The sequence below is a fragment of the Procambarus clarkii genome, chromosome 1 (assembly GCF_040958095.1).
Source record: "Procambarus clarkii isolate CNS0578487 chromosome 1, FALCON_Pclarkii_2.0, whole genome shotgun sequence".
Lineage (NCBI taxonomy): Eukaryota > Metazoa > Arthropoda > Malacostraca > Decapoda > Cambaridae > Procambarus > Procambarus clarkii.
Genome location: NC_091150.1, coordinates 53,894,944 through 53,912,721, shown reverse-complemented (window position 1 = coordinate 53,912,721; position 17,778 = coordinate 53,894,944). Strand labels below are relative to the sequence as shown.

The 17,778-nt window shown below is 45.5% G+C and overlaps 1 protein-coding gene across 1 annotated transcript in view; it reads right to left on the bottom strand.

The window, feature by feature from the left end:
* Positions 1 to 16,273, bottom strand: part of LOC138363452 (uncharacterized) — a 37,789-nt gene extending 21,516 nt beyond the window's left edge. The window contains exons 1-2 of the mRNA XM_069322670.1: positions 16,216 to 16,273; positions 9,821 to 10,952 (exon numbers count right to left, since the gene is read on the bottom strand). Of these exons, the coding sequence (XP_069178771.1) occupies positions 9,821 to 10,952; positions 16,216 to 16,273 (1,190 nt within the window). The remainder of the gene's footprint in view (positions 1 to 9,820; positions 10,953 to 16,215) is intronic.
* Positions 16,274 to 17,778: the final 1,505 nt, after the last annotated feature.

Sequence of the window (17,778 nt, the reverse complement as noted above, 5' to 3'; positions counted from 1 at the left end):
AGACAAACAAGGCCCTGACGGGAGATTACGCTCAAGCACAACAGAACGCTTTGGTCGACTATACACCGTTGTGGTCGACTGTACACCGTTGTGGTCGACTATACATCACTGTGGTCTACTATACACCGCTGTGGTCGACTATACACCGTTGTGGTCGACTGTACACCGTTGTGGTCGACTATACATCACTGTGGTCTACTATACACCGCTGTGGTCGACTATACACCGTTGTGGTCGACTATACATCACTGTGGTCTACTATACACCGCTGTGGTCGACTATACACCGTTGTGGTCGACTATACATCATTGTGGTCTACTATACACCGCTGTGGTCGACTATACACCGCTGTGGTCGACTATACATCACTGTGGTCGACTATACACCGCTGTGGTCGACTATACACCGTTGTGGTCGACTATACACCTCTGTGGTCGACTATACACCACTGTGGTCGACTATACACCGTTGTGGTCGACTATACATCACTGTGGTCTACTATACACCGCTGTGGTCGACTATACACCGCTGTGGTCGACTATACACCGCTGTGGTCGACTATACACCGCTGTGGTCGACTATACACCGTTGTGGTCGACTATACACCTCTGTGGTCGACTATACACCACTGTGGTCGACTAAACACCACTGTGGTCGACTATACACCGCTGTGGTCGACTATACACCGCTGTGGTCGACTATACACCGCTGTGGTCGACTATACACCGCTTTGGTCGACTATACACCGCTGTGGTCGACTATACACCGCTGTGGTCGACTATACACCGCTGTGGTCGACTATACACCACTTTGGTCGACTATACACCGCTGTGGTCGACTATACACTGCTGTGGTCGACTATACACCGCTGTGGTCGACTATACACCACTTTGGTCAACTATACACCGTTGTGGTCGACTATACACCGCTGTGGTCGACTATACACCACTGTGGTCGACTATACACCGTTGTGGTCGACTATACACCACTGTGGTCGACTAAACACCGTTGTGGTCGACTACACACCGTTGTGGTCGACTATACATCACTGTGGTCGACTATACACCGCTGTGGTCGACTACACACCGCTGTGGTCGACTATACACCACTGTGGTCGACTATACACCTCTGTGGTCGACTATACACCACTGTGGTCGACTAAACACCACTGTGGTCGACTATACACCGCTGTGGTCGACTATACACCGCTGTGGTCGACTATACACCGCTGTGGTCGACTATACACCGCTTTGGTCGACTATACACCGCTGTGGTCGACTATACACCGCTGTGGTCGACTATACACCGCTGTGGTCGACTAAACACCACTTTGGTCGACTATACACCGCTGTGGTCGACTATACACTGCTGTGGTCGACTATACACCGCTGTGGTCGACTATACACCACTTTGGTCAACTATACACCGTTGTGGTCGACTATACACCGCTGTGGTCGACTATACACCACTGTGGTCGACTATACGCCGTTGTGGTCGACAATACACCACTGTGGTCGACTAAACACCGTTGTGGTCGACTACACACCGTTGTGGTCGACTATACATCACTGTGGTCGACTATACACCGCTGTGGTCGACTACACACCGCTGTGGTCGACTATACACCACTGTGGTCGACTATACACCTCTGTGGTCGACTATACACCACTGTGGTCGACTAAACACCACTGTGGTCGACTATACACCGCTGTGGTCGACTATACACCGCTGTGGTCGACTATACACCGCTGTGGTCGACTATACACCGCTTTGGTCGACTATACACCGCTGTGGTCGACTATACACCGCTGTGGTCGACTATACACCGCTGTGGTCGACTAAACACCACTTTGGTCGACTATACACCGCTGTGGTCGACTATACACTGCTGTGGTCGACTATACACCGCTGTGGTCGACTATACACCACTTTGGTCAACTATACACCGTTGTGGTCGACTATACACCGCTGTGGTCGACTATACACCACTGTGGTCGACTATACACCGTTGTGTTCGACTATACACCACTGTGGTCGACTAAACACCGTTGTGGTCGACTACACACCGTTGTGGTCGACTATACATCACTGTGGTCGACTATACACCGCTGTGGTCGACTACACACTGCTGTGGTCGACTATACACCACTGTGGTCGACTATACACCGTTGTGGTCGACTATACACCGCTGTGGTCGACTATACACCACTGTGGTCGACTAAACACCGTTGTGGTCGACTATACACCGTTGTGGTCGACTATACACCGTTGTGGTCGACTATACACCACTGTGGTCGACTATACACCACTGTGGTCGACTAAACACCGTTGTGGTCGACTAAACACCGTTGTGGTCGACAATACACCACTGTAGTCGACTATACACCACTGTGGTCGACTATACACCACTGTGGTCGACTAAACACCGTTGTGGTCGACTACACACCGTTGTGGTCGACTATACATCACTGTGGTCGACTATACACCACTGTGGTCGACTAAACACCGCTGTGGTCGACTAAACACCGTTGTGGTCGACTATACACCACTGTGGTCGACTATACACCACTGTGGTCGACTAAACACCGTTGTGGTCGACTAAACACCACTGTAGTCGACTATACACCACTGTGGTCGACTATACACCACTGTGGTCGACTAAACACCGTTGTGGTCGACTACACACCGTTGTGGTCGACTATACATCACTGTGGTCGACTATACACCACTGTGGTCGACTAAACACCGTTGTGGTCGACTACACACCGCTGTGGTCGACTATACATCACTGTGGTCGACTATACACCACTGTAGTCGACTATACACCGTTGTGGTAGACTACACACCGTTGTGGTCGACTACACACCGCTGTGGTCGACTATACATCACTGTGGTCGACTATACACCACTGTAGTCGACTATACACCGTTGTGGTCGACTATACACCGTTGTGGTCGACTATACGACGAGAAATACACTAACAAAATGACCCATATCCTGATAATCTCACATATCGGCAACATACAAAGCACTGGAAATCAGTTTGGTATACTCCAAACACGGACCGATCCCACAACTATCAGTCTGCCATTTTCACGTTCCTGTCCGTAAATCATAGACTGAATTCCTCAAGGAACATTCTACGCAGAGACTCGAGTGAATACCGCAAACAGCCGCGCAAGAACCAAACTATTTACTCCACAGAAATTACCTCCAAAACGGCGACCCCCCCATAGACAATATATGAGATCAGCTGACCAAAAGGGTGAAACCTTTTTTTTTCAGGGATATTCCTGCGCAGGGATATCCCTAAGTGTTGCTTGTTTCTGTTTGACTTAGGCTGTATGTGAGTATTTATGACTCGTATGGTCGTTTCAGTAAGATTTTGTCCCATGTATTTAACAACTTCTTCTGCTCTAATGAATCTTAGTTGAAATTTTAATGGGTTTGTAACTGTGCACTGTGTTAGATAATGTTCCAGTGGTCTGTTGTGGTTGTAACTCTGCACTGTGTTAGATAATGTTCCAGTGGTCTGTTGTGGTTGTAACTCTGCACTGTGTTAGATAATGTTCCAGTGGTATGTTGTGGTTGTAACTCTGCACTGTGTTAGATAATGTTCCAGTAGTCTGTTGTGGTTGTAACTCTGCACTGTGTTAGATAATGTTCCAGTAGTCTGTTGTGGTTGTAATTGTGCACTGTGTTAGATAATGTTGGGTGATAATCATCATGGTCGGGTTTGCTGAGTTGATGCTGGTGATAATATCAGTGATGTCGGTGTACCGTGATCCAGGAGCTGACCCTCCTGACAAAAACTGTTCGAGCAGCTACGTAGCGTCGTGGTGGAGTATGAGTAAGGCTGGCGGCCTGCAGAGCTGCCAGTGTAGGAGGTCGAGAACAGTTTCTTAAGGTCACCTTCACTGGAGACAAGCAGTGTCGCGCCATCGCGGGTGTCGGCAGGTGAGAGTTGGGCAGCTGTGTTGATCGCCTGGAGTATTTCAGCTTTGTTGAGGACCTGGTTCTCTCGAAGGCTCACTTTAACCTTGCGCATCATGGGTGATGCGCAAGGTTACACAGCCCTACGTAATAGATGCTGTCGGCAACCCGACACATAACACTAATATACTAACATAGTAACCGTCATAAGATGGTGTCAAGTGACTTTAGATAGTCGGTAAAGGAATAGAGAATGGGATATCCGTGATGTCACGTCACAAAACACATATTTAACACATCTCGTATCCTTAAAACTACAGTCTACTGATTAAAATTAATAAGAAAGTATTCACTATGACTGGATCTAATATAATTATCAATAAAAGTATAGTCTACCTCCCTAAGTCAATAAGTCAAGGAATTTGGAACCAAAATCTTGAGAGACACTGCTCCGAGGAGGAGCAGCCGGATCACTGATTGTAAACAAGACAACACAGAGAGCAGCTCCGTCTCAAATGTCACAACTAGATCTCATACACTTCCCACCAGCTTCGACAAAGGAACCACTAAGTTTCCGATCAACCGAAGATCTCGCTAACCTTGGGAGGTATTGTACCCAGTAAAATTAATTGTGTATTGTTATGACCCCAGATAGCCTAGAGAAAAGAGTCTACCTGATGAGAGTTATTCTGCTTTCCGCACCAGAAATTAAGAGGTCAGAGGAAGAAATATATAATAATAAACGTCAGTGAGTGATTTAGAAACACAGGCAGAGAATGAGCATCTTTTCAATGTTAGTGGGAAATAGGATGTCGATAGTTTGTGACGTCATATGACGCTAGCGGACAACGTAAAGCCACTTGAGTATATAATAGAGTTAATGCCCATTAAATTTATGTACAGATTTTGCCGGTTATAATGAGAGAAAAATCTACCACATGGGTAAGCCGGGTTTCACAAATTACACAATGTTTCCTTGTTTTATGACACATTTGTGGATGCAGTTTAGTCCTCTGTAATCATTTCGCAGGTGTGGTTCAAGGGAGAAAAATCACAGAGAGCTGTTACACCTGCAAGATACTGAACAGACGCCTTACAAGCTCTGACTGCCCCAACAGCCGCCATTAACTGGGCCAGCTGTCAGTAATAGGACCAGACAGTCCACATGAGGCAAACGACTCTGATGTTGAAGGACCAGCTCTCTCACACTACCAATAACAGCTAGGCCATTGTTTACTTTATACTAACCTATTATATTTTTACAATATAACATTATAATTTTACAATAATACTAACACACATTATACTGTAGTTTATTTCTAACCACCAATTGTGGTATAAACTATGTACAAATACCCCCCCCCCCTCTACTTGTGTTCAGGTAAAGCACCCAGCAGGATAAATATTACCATACAGTCCACTTTGAAGTAATATTAAGTATTAATTACAATAAACCCAATATAAATAATTAAAATAAATTAAGAAAGCACATTAATACCTGCTGGGAAATTACCCTACAGATGCTTAACTTATTCACAGCCTACATGTTCCTCCTCCTCCTCTAGACCTCAGCATCACCACTTCCTTATTCGTTGGCAATGTCTTGTGTAGATACGGAAGCAACAGCTCCCTGTCCTTAGGTGCTCGAAACCGCACACGAAGTCTTCCAAAATATCCACCAACTACACTGGATACGGTTCCTGCACGCCTGGAGCACTCATATCCACCACCTCCCAGTACACCCACCCCCCTCCTCTCAGTGCTGGATCCACCAGCTCCTAGTACACCCACCTGTGCTGGATCCACCAGGTCCCAGTACACCCCGCCCCCCAGTACTGAAAGACACGACCCCGCATCACACAGGTGCGTCAGAGAGCTGAAGATGGCAGGAGTAGTAAGGCAGTGTAACAAAGGCCACTTCCTGTTACTCATGAAAAGTCGAACAAAAAGCTCGCCCTCAATACACAAAATATTCATTCCTCCATTCCTCAGTGTCTGGGCCTCCAGCTGGGAGACCATTTCCTATCTTACAATTGACGCTGAACTTCCTCTGAAACAAGGTTAATGCTCTCTCTGACGACACATCCACTGCAACCTTGACACACCGACGAAACTCCTCAGTAACCGACTAATTCATACATGGGATAAGATATGATACACATACATCATATCTCAATCCACGTCAAAACTGGAAACCGGGCCGTACCGGGCCAAGACCCCGCTGCTAGACCAACTCCCACACCCCATCGTAAAGGATTTAACCTGGTATACTCCCTCCCCGGCTGCTCCCTCAAAGTCCGACACAACCAGCTGATCACCACTAACCCCACCGTCCCAACCAACAGATACAGACATATCATCGACATACCCCCACATACCCAACACACGAGATCACTCGGGAGGAGCGGAGGGACTATAGAACCGACCTCCATCAGAGCCAGATACAGAGGCCCTTGAAAGAAAACCCGGCCACAGGGAGAGGAGAGTTTTCATGTGGAGGGCGTCCTAGAGAAGACAGGTCCCTCAGGGGCCTCGGGGAGTCGTCTTCTTGTTTAGCAGACACCTCGAGAGGCGTTCCTCATCTAGACGTTCTTTCATTTGAGCCCGTACGTTCACCCTCTCAGCCACCATGACCTGAGAGCCCCTCAGACGAGCTTTGAATTACTGAATGCCCTCAAACTCATTCAACCCATACTCATTTTCCCATACAGTTCAACCAACCGTGCTTGCAATAGGTTGAACAGACCGTAATGTTAAGTAGCTTTCCTCTCCACAAAAAACACGAACAAGGTTTTACATTCCACCTTACACAAAATTCCCAACAATCCAACAGACAAGCAAAATCTCCCATTTGACCACAGAAATCTGACACAACGACCTCCTCCGCCAGTAGCAGACAACAATTCATCTTCCACAAACCCTTACCCCACATGGCACCGTAGACTCCCCGCCACACAGCACAACAACCAAACTGAGGTCAGTAAAACTGACAGGAGCCGTCCGATAGCAGGCATTCCCCAACATCCGCTTTATGCACATTAATATATACGATCCACGCCTGATCCCTCCCCCCCATCCTCTGCCCCCCACCCCCCTCTCTTCCCCAGAATGCGTGACAAAAGTAGCCTTACCCGGGTCCCCAGTAACGCTGTAGTGTCACCACACACTACCCGGAGTCTGGCTACAACAATCTCGAGGTGTCGTTACACGATGTTGTTTAAGATTCGCTACCTGGACAAAAAGTTCCAAGTAGCACGGGGTATGGTGAGCCCGTGCTTTGCACGATTAAAATCTGCCCAAAGATCAGCCCACTTGCTTCATGCCGGAAAAAGATATAAAACTGCCTCGGAAAACAAAACTTCCCCTCTGAACTCTCCCCTCACATCAAACAGGGCCATACAGAGTCAGTAAGGGCAGAATAACATAAAAACAAAAGCTAGAAAAAAAGCACTCGACTACACTCGTGTGTTTCACTATGCAACACAGCCATAGACGCCTCTTGGCAACCAACGTCATCGTTGCCCCTTCGGCCAAAAACAAAGGATTCAACAAAATCACGATATCATCAATTAGAGTAATAAGCACTGAAACATCCTTCATAACTACTCTCCTGTATAAACACTAACATCACTATTATATATGGCTGGCCACTGAGACAACATCTAACAGTTCCTGTGTACTGAGCCATTGACATTAAGGGCGACGCAGACCAGGGGACACCGCCATCCAGGGCAGCCTTCACCGTAGCCACCAACACACACCCAAACTACCACGTCGTTACAACATTCGAACAAGTTTTAACACCTAACAAGTTGTAACAACGTTCTAACACATCATAAAAACGTTCTAACAAGATGTAACAACTTTATTACAAGTTGTAAGAAGCGGAAAAATAGGGACAGTTACGTTGGGTGTGTTGGTAGGGATTCCAGCTTGGGACGGGACGCGCTCAGTTCTACTAAGACTGTTGCTGCCTTGGTTACATGGTCCCAGCCAGTCTTTGTTTTCTACCATCTGATGAGTCTTGTTCTGCCTGCGTCTTTGTCTCTTCTTGCTTTTATGTCCCTTGTATCGTGTGTCGCTGTTAATGTGTCCCTCCCCTCTCCCTCCCTCCCTAACGCTTTCTAATCCCTCCCTCCCTCGCTCTCTTACTTTCTCCGTAACCTTTCTCCCTGCCTCTTTCTTTCCCTCCCGCCTTAATGCTCCATTCTTCCCCTCCCTCCTCCTTTTCATCCATCGAACTCTCGCTTTCTCCCTAATCTGCCTTGCCTGCTCCCCTCACTTCCACTCTCCCGTCCCTCCTTCCTCACAATAATCACCTACCCACTAATGGCTCCCCCTCCCCCCTCCTCCTCTCAGGTATCACAGGCCAAATTACCAGTGTGGTACTTACGGTTTGGGTCGGTGGAGCTACGTTATTTATGAGTACATCCTCAAAACACCCTCATAACACCCTCATAACACCCCCTCATAACACCCTCATAACACCCCCTCATAACACCCTCATAACACCCTTCATAACACCCTCATAACACCCTCATAACACGCTCATAACACCCCTCACGCAACGCCGTAAAACCTATACGTCGCTCCTCTCCAAATCTCTTTACAGAGAAAGCACCACAAGAGGACACAGGAGGAAGCTGGAGGCACAAATGAGCCGAAGGGACGTAAGGAAGTACTCGTACTCTGTACAGGTACCTAACAAGTGGAATGTTATAAAAGAGGAACTTGTGGAAGCCACCTCCATCCACAACTTAAAGTCAAAGTACAATTTTTCTGTCCACAGTTCCAAACTCAGTATATTCCCTTATGAAGACACCACACCCTGCCCTGCCATCCTCCGCCACCGACCCGTCACAATATACATGTAAACTATTGCCTCTTGGTAACCGAGATATCATGCTTCCATACAAACACCGTAATTGTCCCGGTTCATGGTGAATCTTTTTTACCTTGAGGGGCACAATTTCTACATCTATTTTTGATACCTTCCAGGGAGCAGACCTATTACACTGTCGAGAGGGTTTACAGCAGTCAAGTGCATCGCATTAACTAAGGTTTATGAGCTAATCCCATCGTGTAGCGTGTCTCTCACCGTGTCCTGGAAGTGTGTACGTCACTCAAGCAAGTATGAACGCTGAGAAACAGCTTATTCCCCGCCTCCTCTCCTCATGAAGCGAATACTCTAGTGTTAATGTCACGGACTATCATACACACTGTAAATTTAATTCCATTCTCATTATTTCAGTCATTGCATTTCTTTGACATCCAAGAATAATCCTCATAGCCTCGTTCTGTATCAACTCTAATTTTTTTAATTCTGCCTCGTCCTGTGTAAGACAACGGGCGCTACGTAGTCCATCAGGACCGAACAGTGCTTATATATAACATCCGCAAGATAGATACCCCAACACCTGAACCATAAAATGCTAGCACCTTCAGAGGATGCAGTCTGGATTTGCACAAGATGCTGATAAGATTTATTTCAGCACTTTTACTCTGGCATGTGTACCCAGCATACATGTGTACCTAGTATACATGTGTACCCAGCATACATGTGTACCCAGCATACATGCCCAGATACTTGTATGTCTGAACACGGCTCAGTTCCTTACCATTTACAGTAAGTGTTAATTTTCTTCGTTTCCTATACTCATATATGATTTTGTCAGCCTTTTTAACTAATGCACTGAATTGTGTTACCAGACGGGCCTTGTATAAGAATGTCATCAGCATATATGATCGTCGAAACCCCCTTGAGGATACATGTCTGGTGCTGATCTGATCATTAATACACTGAATAATGTTGGACTTAAAACTCTCCCTCCTGGGAGGTACCACACTTAAACCTCCTTTCCTCAGACATGAAGCCTCGGTACCTCACCTGACGTGTTCTCCCTTGTAGATAATCTCGCATCCAGTGTAGCAATGTGTAGCCCTGTTCCAGCCTTGTGTAACACTGTTCCAGCCTTGTGTAACACTGTTCCAGCCTTGTGTAACACTGTTCCAGCCTTGTGTAACACTGTTCCAGCCTTGTGTAACACTGTTCCAGCCTTGTGTAACACTGTTCCAGCCTTGTGTAACACTGTTCCAGCCTTGTGTAACACTGTTCCAGCCTTGTGTAACACTGTTCCAGCCTTGTGTAACACTGTTCCAGCCTTGTGTAACACTGTTCCAGCCATGTGTAACACTGTTCCAGCCGTGTGTAACACTGTTCCAGCCTTGTGTAACACTGTTCCAGCCTTGTGTAACACTGTTCCAGCCTTGTGTAACACTGTTCCAGCCTTGTGTAACACTGTTCCAGCCATGTGTAACACTGTTCCAGCCGTGTGTAACACTGTTCCAGCCTTGTGTAACACTGTTCCAGCCTTGTGTAACACTGTTCCAGCCATGTGTAACACTGTTCCAGCCATGTGTAACACTGTTCCAGCCTTGTGTAACACTGTTCCAGCCTTGTGTAACACTGTTCCAGCCTTGTGTAACACTGTTCCAGCCATGTGTAACACTGTTCCAGCCGTGTGTAACACTGTTCCAGCCTTGTGTAACACTGTTCCAGCCTTGTGTAACACTGTTCCAGCCTTGTGTAACACTGTTCCAGCCTTGTGTAACACTGTTCCAGCCATGTGTAACACTGTTCCAGCCGTGTGTAACACTGTTCCAGCCTTGTGTAACACTGTTCCAGCCTTGTGTAACACTGTTCCAGCCGTGTGTAACACTGTTCCAGCCGTGTGTAACACTGTTCCAGCCTTGTGTAACACTGTTCCAGCCTTGTGTAACACTGTTCCAGCCATGTGTAACACTGTTCCAGCCGTGTGTAACACTGTTCCAGCCTTGTGTAACACTGTTCCAGCCTTGTGTAACACTGTTCCAGCCGTGTGTAACACTGTTCCAGCCTTGTGTAACACTGTTCCAGCCTTGTGTAACACTGTTCCAGCCTTGTGTAACACTGTTCCTGTCTTGTGTAACACTGTTCCGGAATACTAACAGTGTTACACAGGGCCGGAACCGCAGTTTGTCTGGTCATGAAACATTTATAACGAGGTAATTAAAGCGTATCTTCACTAGAGAGAAAATTACCGAGGGTAAACAAGGTTGAATATTGAGTGTGAATTATCGGGGAGGAGAAATATGGTGTAAGATGTCCCGTTATTCTTCCCCCTCTCCCTTCCTCCCTCTCCCTCCACCCTCTCCCTCCACCCTCTCCCTCCACCCCTCTCCCTCCACCCCTCTCCCTCCACCCTCTCCCTCTACCCTCTCCCTCCACCCTCTCCCTCCACCCCTCTCCCTCCACCCTCTCCCTCCACCCCTCTCTTTCCACCCTCTCCCTCCACCCCTCTCCCTCCACCCTCTCTCCCTCCACCCCTCTCCCTCCACCCTCTCCCTCCACCCTCTCCCACCACCCCTCTCCCTCCACCCCTCTCCCTCCACCCTCTCCCGGCACTCTCTCCCTCCACCCTCTCCCGGCACTCTCTCCCTCCACCCTCTCCCTCCACCCTCTCTCCCTCCACCCTCTCCCTCCACCCTCTCCCTCCAACCTCTCCCTCCACCCTCTCCCTCCACCCCTCTCCCTCCACCCTCTCTCCCTCCACCCTCTCTCTCTCCACCCCTCTCCCTCCACCCCTCTCCCTCGACCCTCTCCCTCCACCCTCTCCCTCCACCCCTCTCCTGGCACTCTCTCTCCCTCCACCCTCTCCCTCCACCCTCTCCCTCCACCCTCTCTCCCTCCACCCTCTCCCTCCACCCTCTCTCCCTCCACCCTCTCCCTCCACCCTCTCTCCCTCCACCCCTCTCCCTCCACCCTCTCCCTCCACCCTCTCCCTCCAACCTCTCCCTCCACCCTCTCCCTCCACCCTCTCCCTCCACCCTCTCCCTCCAACCTCTCCCTCCACCCTCTCCCTCCAACCTCTCCCTCCATCCTCTCCCTCCAACCTCTCCCTCCACCCTCTCCCTCCAACCTCTCCCTCCAACCTCTCCCTCCAACCTCTCCCTCCACCCTCTCCCTCCAACCTCTCCCTCCACCCTCTCCCTCCACCCTCTCTCTCCACCCTCTCCACCCTCTCCCTCCACCCTCTCCCTCCACCCTCTCGTTGATACCATCCTCGGTCTTTCCCTCTTTCTCTCCCTAATTCCGCGTTACCCCTCCCCCCCTTCCCCCACCTCTTACTTTCTACCCCCTACCCCCTCTGCCTGGCCCCAGCCCTTCCCTTACCCCCTCCTCCACTCTCGCTAATCCTCCCCCCTCCCCCCCCCCCTCTCCCCTTCCCCTACCCCCAGCCCTCCCCTCTCAACTCCACCTCGTCGCTCCTACTAACCCACATCTCAGAACTACGCACATCGCGTTATTTCCGGTGTATGGCAGGAAGGGTGGTGATGGGCAGATCCCTCCCCGTCTGAGTGTGGGACTCTCAGCCTTGTGTCACACGAGCATAGGGGTGGAAACAACGCCCTGGCTCTCCTCGGGGTTAAGGTCCTCGCTACACGCCGAGTCTGAGAAATGTGGCTGCTACACATCCTTATTTTCCTTCATAATTCTTGAGTGTTTTGAAGATTGTGTGTGATGTGAAGACGTTTGTCGTGTTCTATCTTACTATAATGTTCTCTCTCTCTCATATATATATATATATATATATATATATATATATATATATATATATATATATATATATATATATATATATATATATATGTCGTACCTAGTAGCCAGAACGCACTTCTCAGCCTACTATGCAAGGCCCGATTTGCCTAATAAGCCAAGTTTTCAGGAATTAATGTTTTTTCGACTACCTAACCTACCTAACCTAGCCTAACATAACTTTTTCGGCTACCTAACCTAACCTATAAAGATAGGTTAGGTTAGGTTAGGTAGGGTTGGTTAGGTTCGGTCATATATCTACGTTAATTGTAATTCCAATAAAATAAAATTGACCTCATACATAATGAAATGGGTAGCTTTATCATTTCAAAAGAAACAAATTAGAGAAAATATATTAATTCAGGAAAACTTGGCTTAATAGACAAATCGGGCATTGCATAGTAGGCTGAGAAGTGCGTTCTGGCTACTAGGTACGACATATATATATATATATATATATATATATATATATATATATATATATATATATATATATATATATATATATATATATATATATATATATATATATATATATATATATATATATACATATATATGAGATATATGTCTTACCTAGTAGCCAGAACGCACTTCTCGACGTACTGTGCAAGGCCCAATTTGCCTAATAAGCCAAGATTTCCAGAATTTATATAGTTTTCTACAAAATTTCTTATGAAATGATAAAGTTATCCATTTCCCTATGTATGAGTTCATTTTATTCAATTTGAGTCAAAATTAACGTAGATATATGACCGAACCTAACCAACCCTACCTAACCTAAACTAACATAACTAAGTCAATAATTTTTGTTCTTTATATAGTATAATTATAATAATTCAAATAAAAAAATTGGAAACAATTTGTTGAAAAAATGAAAATCACTCGGCCTATTAGGCAAATCGGGCCTTGCATAGTAGGCCAAGAAGTGCATTCTGGCTACTAGGTACGACATATGTATGTATGCATGCATATATATATATATATATATATATATATATATATATATATATATATATATATATATATATATATATATATATATACATATATACAGAGAGGGAGAGAGAGAAAGAGAGAGACAGACAGAAAGAGAGAGAGAGAGAGCAGGGGTACCACCTCACGTGCAATTGTAGGGACCCGCAGCCTCAAAGAAGAAAATATAGAGCATTCAGAGAAAACCTTGTGCGTTCTCACTGAACAATTTAATCTTTTCTTCTCCCACCCTATTCTTTTTAAATTATTTTATTTATTTTATTGCATTGCATTGCTACAGTTTACAGAGAACACACACACACACACACACACACACACACACACACACACACACACACACACACACACACACACACACACACACACACACACACACACACACACACACACACACACACACACACACACACACACACACACACACACATATATATCACAATCAGTGCTCGAAGGCCTCGTCCATCTCTTTGGAGGTTGGGTGCGTGGCCATGATACAGCACGCATTTCCCCTCTTGACCGCGACACTGCCATATATATATATATATATATATATATATATATATATATATATGTCGTACCTAGTAGCCAGAACTCACTTCTCAGCCTACTATGCAAGGCCCGATTTGCCTAATAAGCCAAGTTTTCATGAATTAATGTTTTTTCGTCTACCTAACCTACCTAACCTAACCTAACCTAGCTTTTTTTGGCTACCTAACCTAACCTTACCTATATATATAGGTTAGGTTAGGTTAGGTAGGGTTGGTTAGGTTCGGTCATATATCTACGTTAATTTTAACTCCAATAAAAAAAAATTGACCTCATACATAGTGAAAAGGGTAGCTTTATCATTTCATAAGAAAAAAATTATAGTAAATATATTAATTCAGGAAAACTCTGCTTATTAGGCAAATCGGGCCTTGAATAGTAGGCTGAGAAGTGAGTTCTGGCTACTAGGTACGACATATATATATATATATATATATATATATGTCGTACCTAATAGCCAGAACGCACTTCTCAGCCTACTATGCAAGGCCCGATTTGCCTAATATGCCAAGTTTTCATGAAATAGTTGTTTTTCGACTACCTAACCTACCTAACCTAACCTAACCTAACTTTTTCGGCTACCTAACCTAACCTAACCTATAAAGATAGGTTAGGTTAGGTTAGGTAGGGTTGGTTAGGTTCGGTCATATATCTACGTTAATTTTAACTCCAATAAAAAAAAATTGACCACATACATAATGAAATGGGTAGCTTTATCAATTCATAAGAAAAAAATTAGAGAAAATATATTAATTCAGGAAAACTTGGCATATTAGGCAAATCGGGCCTTGCATAGTAGGCTGAGAAGTGCGTTCTGGCTATTAGGTACGACATATATATATATATATATATATATATATATATATATATATATATATATATATATATATATATATATATATATATATATATATATATATATATATAATGTTGTGACGAGACTTGACCCCTGATCAGCCAGCCGTGTGGAATCCCTGGAGTACATAAGAGATTCTCCGCTCAGAGCTCCTCACTGATGGGGCCTTGCCTCCCCCCCCCCCCTGGGTACCTCAGTTCGCCACAGGGGAGCTCCTCAGTCTCCCAGGGGGGCAGAGTTCCACCACCGAACCCAGCCTTGCACCCCACAGGGAGTGAGGTAACTCCACCACTCCCTAGTGTTCATGCAGGGGGTGTCTATGCCCAAAGAATCGCCCGTATGAGGCTGTTCCCGTAAATACTAATATATCACCTGACATAAATAGATATATTATAACATCTCTTCAAAAGTTTGTAGTCTTTAAACCACTGCCTAATCCACTCCAAGATATAATCACTGGTTCCTCATAATATAATTGTGCTTAACTCCAATCACATGTAATTCCTGGTTATCACATTTTGTATGTACAACTTTTCCTAACACCAGAGGGGAAAATGTGAGGGACAAAATTAGCTGCCTTATCGACCAATATTGCCGGTCGAAGTTTCAGCCTCACAATGAGAGGATCCTCATAGCTCCACGTTGAGCGACTCCTCGTCGGGATCTGCTCCTCACCAGATGACAAGCGGAGACAGCTGTTGCCTCACTTACCCAGACTAACTCACTTAACGTATCGGTCCATTTGCAGGCGATGAGTCACAATAACGTGGCTGAAGTATGTTGACAAGAGCACACACTAGAAGGTGAAGGGACGACGACGTTTCGGTCCGTCGTGAACCATTCTAAAGTCAATCCATTTCATTCGGTCCATTCCAGTATCGGTCCACTGCCTCACCGCAGCCTCGTATCGCGGGTAAACGATTTCTGAATTTCAGAAGACCAGGACTGCTACCGATTGGTCTCCACACAGCTTCCAAAGTGCGCTGCCTGCAGGAATGTTCAACACTCCTCCGAGGGCCGCTTCACGAAGCTACTCAGGTCCCTGTCGGCACCGAGCCCTTGGTGTCGTCCTCACACCAGAGAAGCTCTGCCACAATACTCCCGCTGGAGTCGACAGGTCTTCCTCTTCGTTGGAACACGTCAACTGCCCGTATTACACCACTCTGGAGGCCTATACGTCTCCCTGAGAGGCGGGCTCTCGAGCGCAATTTCGGTCAGCTCGACTACCTGATAGGAAGTCATTTCATACCTCTTCCTGCAGGCGAGCCTGCCGTCGTGCCTTCGTCACACCCGGGGCGTGATGCCATTGGTCAGCCCGGCTAGGCCCCCACCGTCGCCCAATCACGCCACAGCTGGCGCTGTACCCAGAATGCACCGGAGGCCTCGAACCCGGGCGGGAACCTTTGCCTTCCTCTCAGAACGCTCCGCCAACTTAACATGGAGGAAACGTCTGAAGTTTCATCTCAAATAAACTAAAAAACGCAATTTCTCCTGAAGGCAACATCATGCTTCCTCCAAGGTGCAATCAAATCAACTAAAGCTTCTTATAGCTTCTTATCACAAACAGGGAATTATGACTTAAATGCGGAGATTTTCACAAATGTGTATTTCATTTTTGAAAATCACATATGTGATTTTCACACATATATATATATATATATATATATATATATATATATATATATATATATATATATATATATATATATATATATATATATATATATATATATATATATATATATATATATATATATATATATATATATATATATATATATATATATATATATATATATATATATATATATATATATGTTTCATTGAATATGACCGCATATTCTGTATTTATTATTTTCTGGTTTAGGGCTTCTATCCCTCTAACTATTTTCTTAGCATCAGGGCTTAATTGGAATAGGAGTTCTCCAAAACTCATTTTCGTACTTTTAAGGTGAAGAAAAGAAGTGATTTACTATAGAGTGTATTACACTTATTTGTATAATTTGCACGACGTTTCGAACCTCCATGGTTCATTCTCAAGTGAACAGATCTTACAATACTAGTTGATTTTATACCCGCATTAGGTCAGGTGATAATACAATGAAGGTGAAAAACATGGGGGGATACATAAGGGATAAACATAGGGGCTGCAGAAGGCTTATTGGCCCATACGAGGCATCTCCTATCTAAACACAAAGATTAATCCAGTGTAATTGGCCTGTTATGTTGGACATTGTCTTCTGTGTTGGCATCGATATGTTCTTGTCTTGTCCTTACTCTCATGGTGGGTAGAGTAAATAGTTCCGTGATTTGGGTGTTCATGGTAGGTCGCTCTATTCTTATGTGAATTGCCTCAAGAATTTGTAATCTTCTTGAATCTTGGGTTTTGTCTATTATGCAAGTATTCTTGTTCAACATTTCTCTTGTTAGAGTAATGTCATGGGCTTGTCTCATGTGATTCCTAGGGGCACCAGATTGAAGATGGCATGTCAAACGCCTCGTCAGCTTGGTCGACGTCATACCTATGTACTTACATTGAAGGTTACATCCTTCGTGGGGGCAAGTGTACATGTATACAACGCTTGACTGCTGTAGAGGGTTCTCCGTCGGCTTCGGGCTGTTTTTGATAAGGAGTTCGGAAGTCTTCTTGGTTTTGTAGAATATTATCAGGTTTATGTTTTGGTTAGGAGTAGTGCTTTTTACTCCTTTACGGATTATTTCTTTCATTATTCTTTCCTCTTTTATATGTTCACTGTGCATGGTTGATTTGTAATATAATTTTATTGGGGGTGTTGTGGTTTCTGTTCTAGGT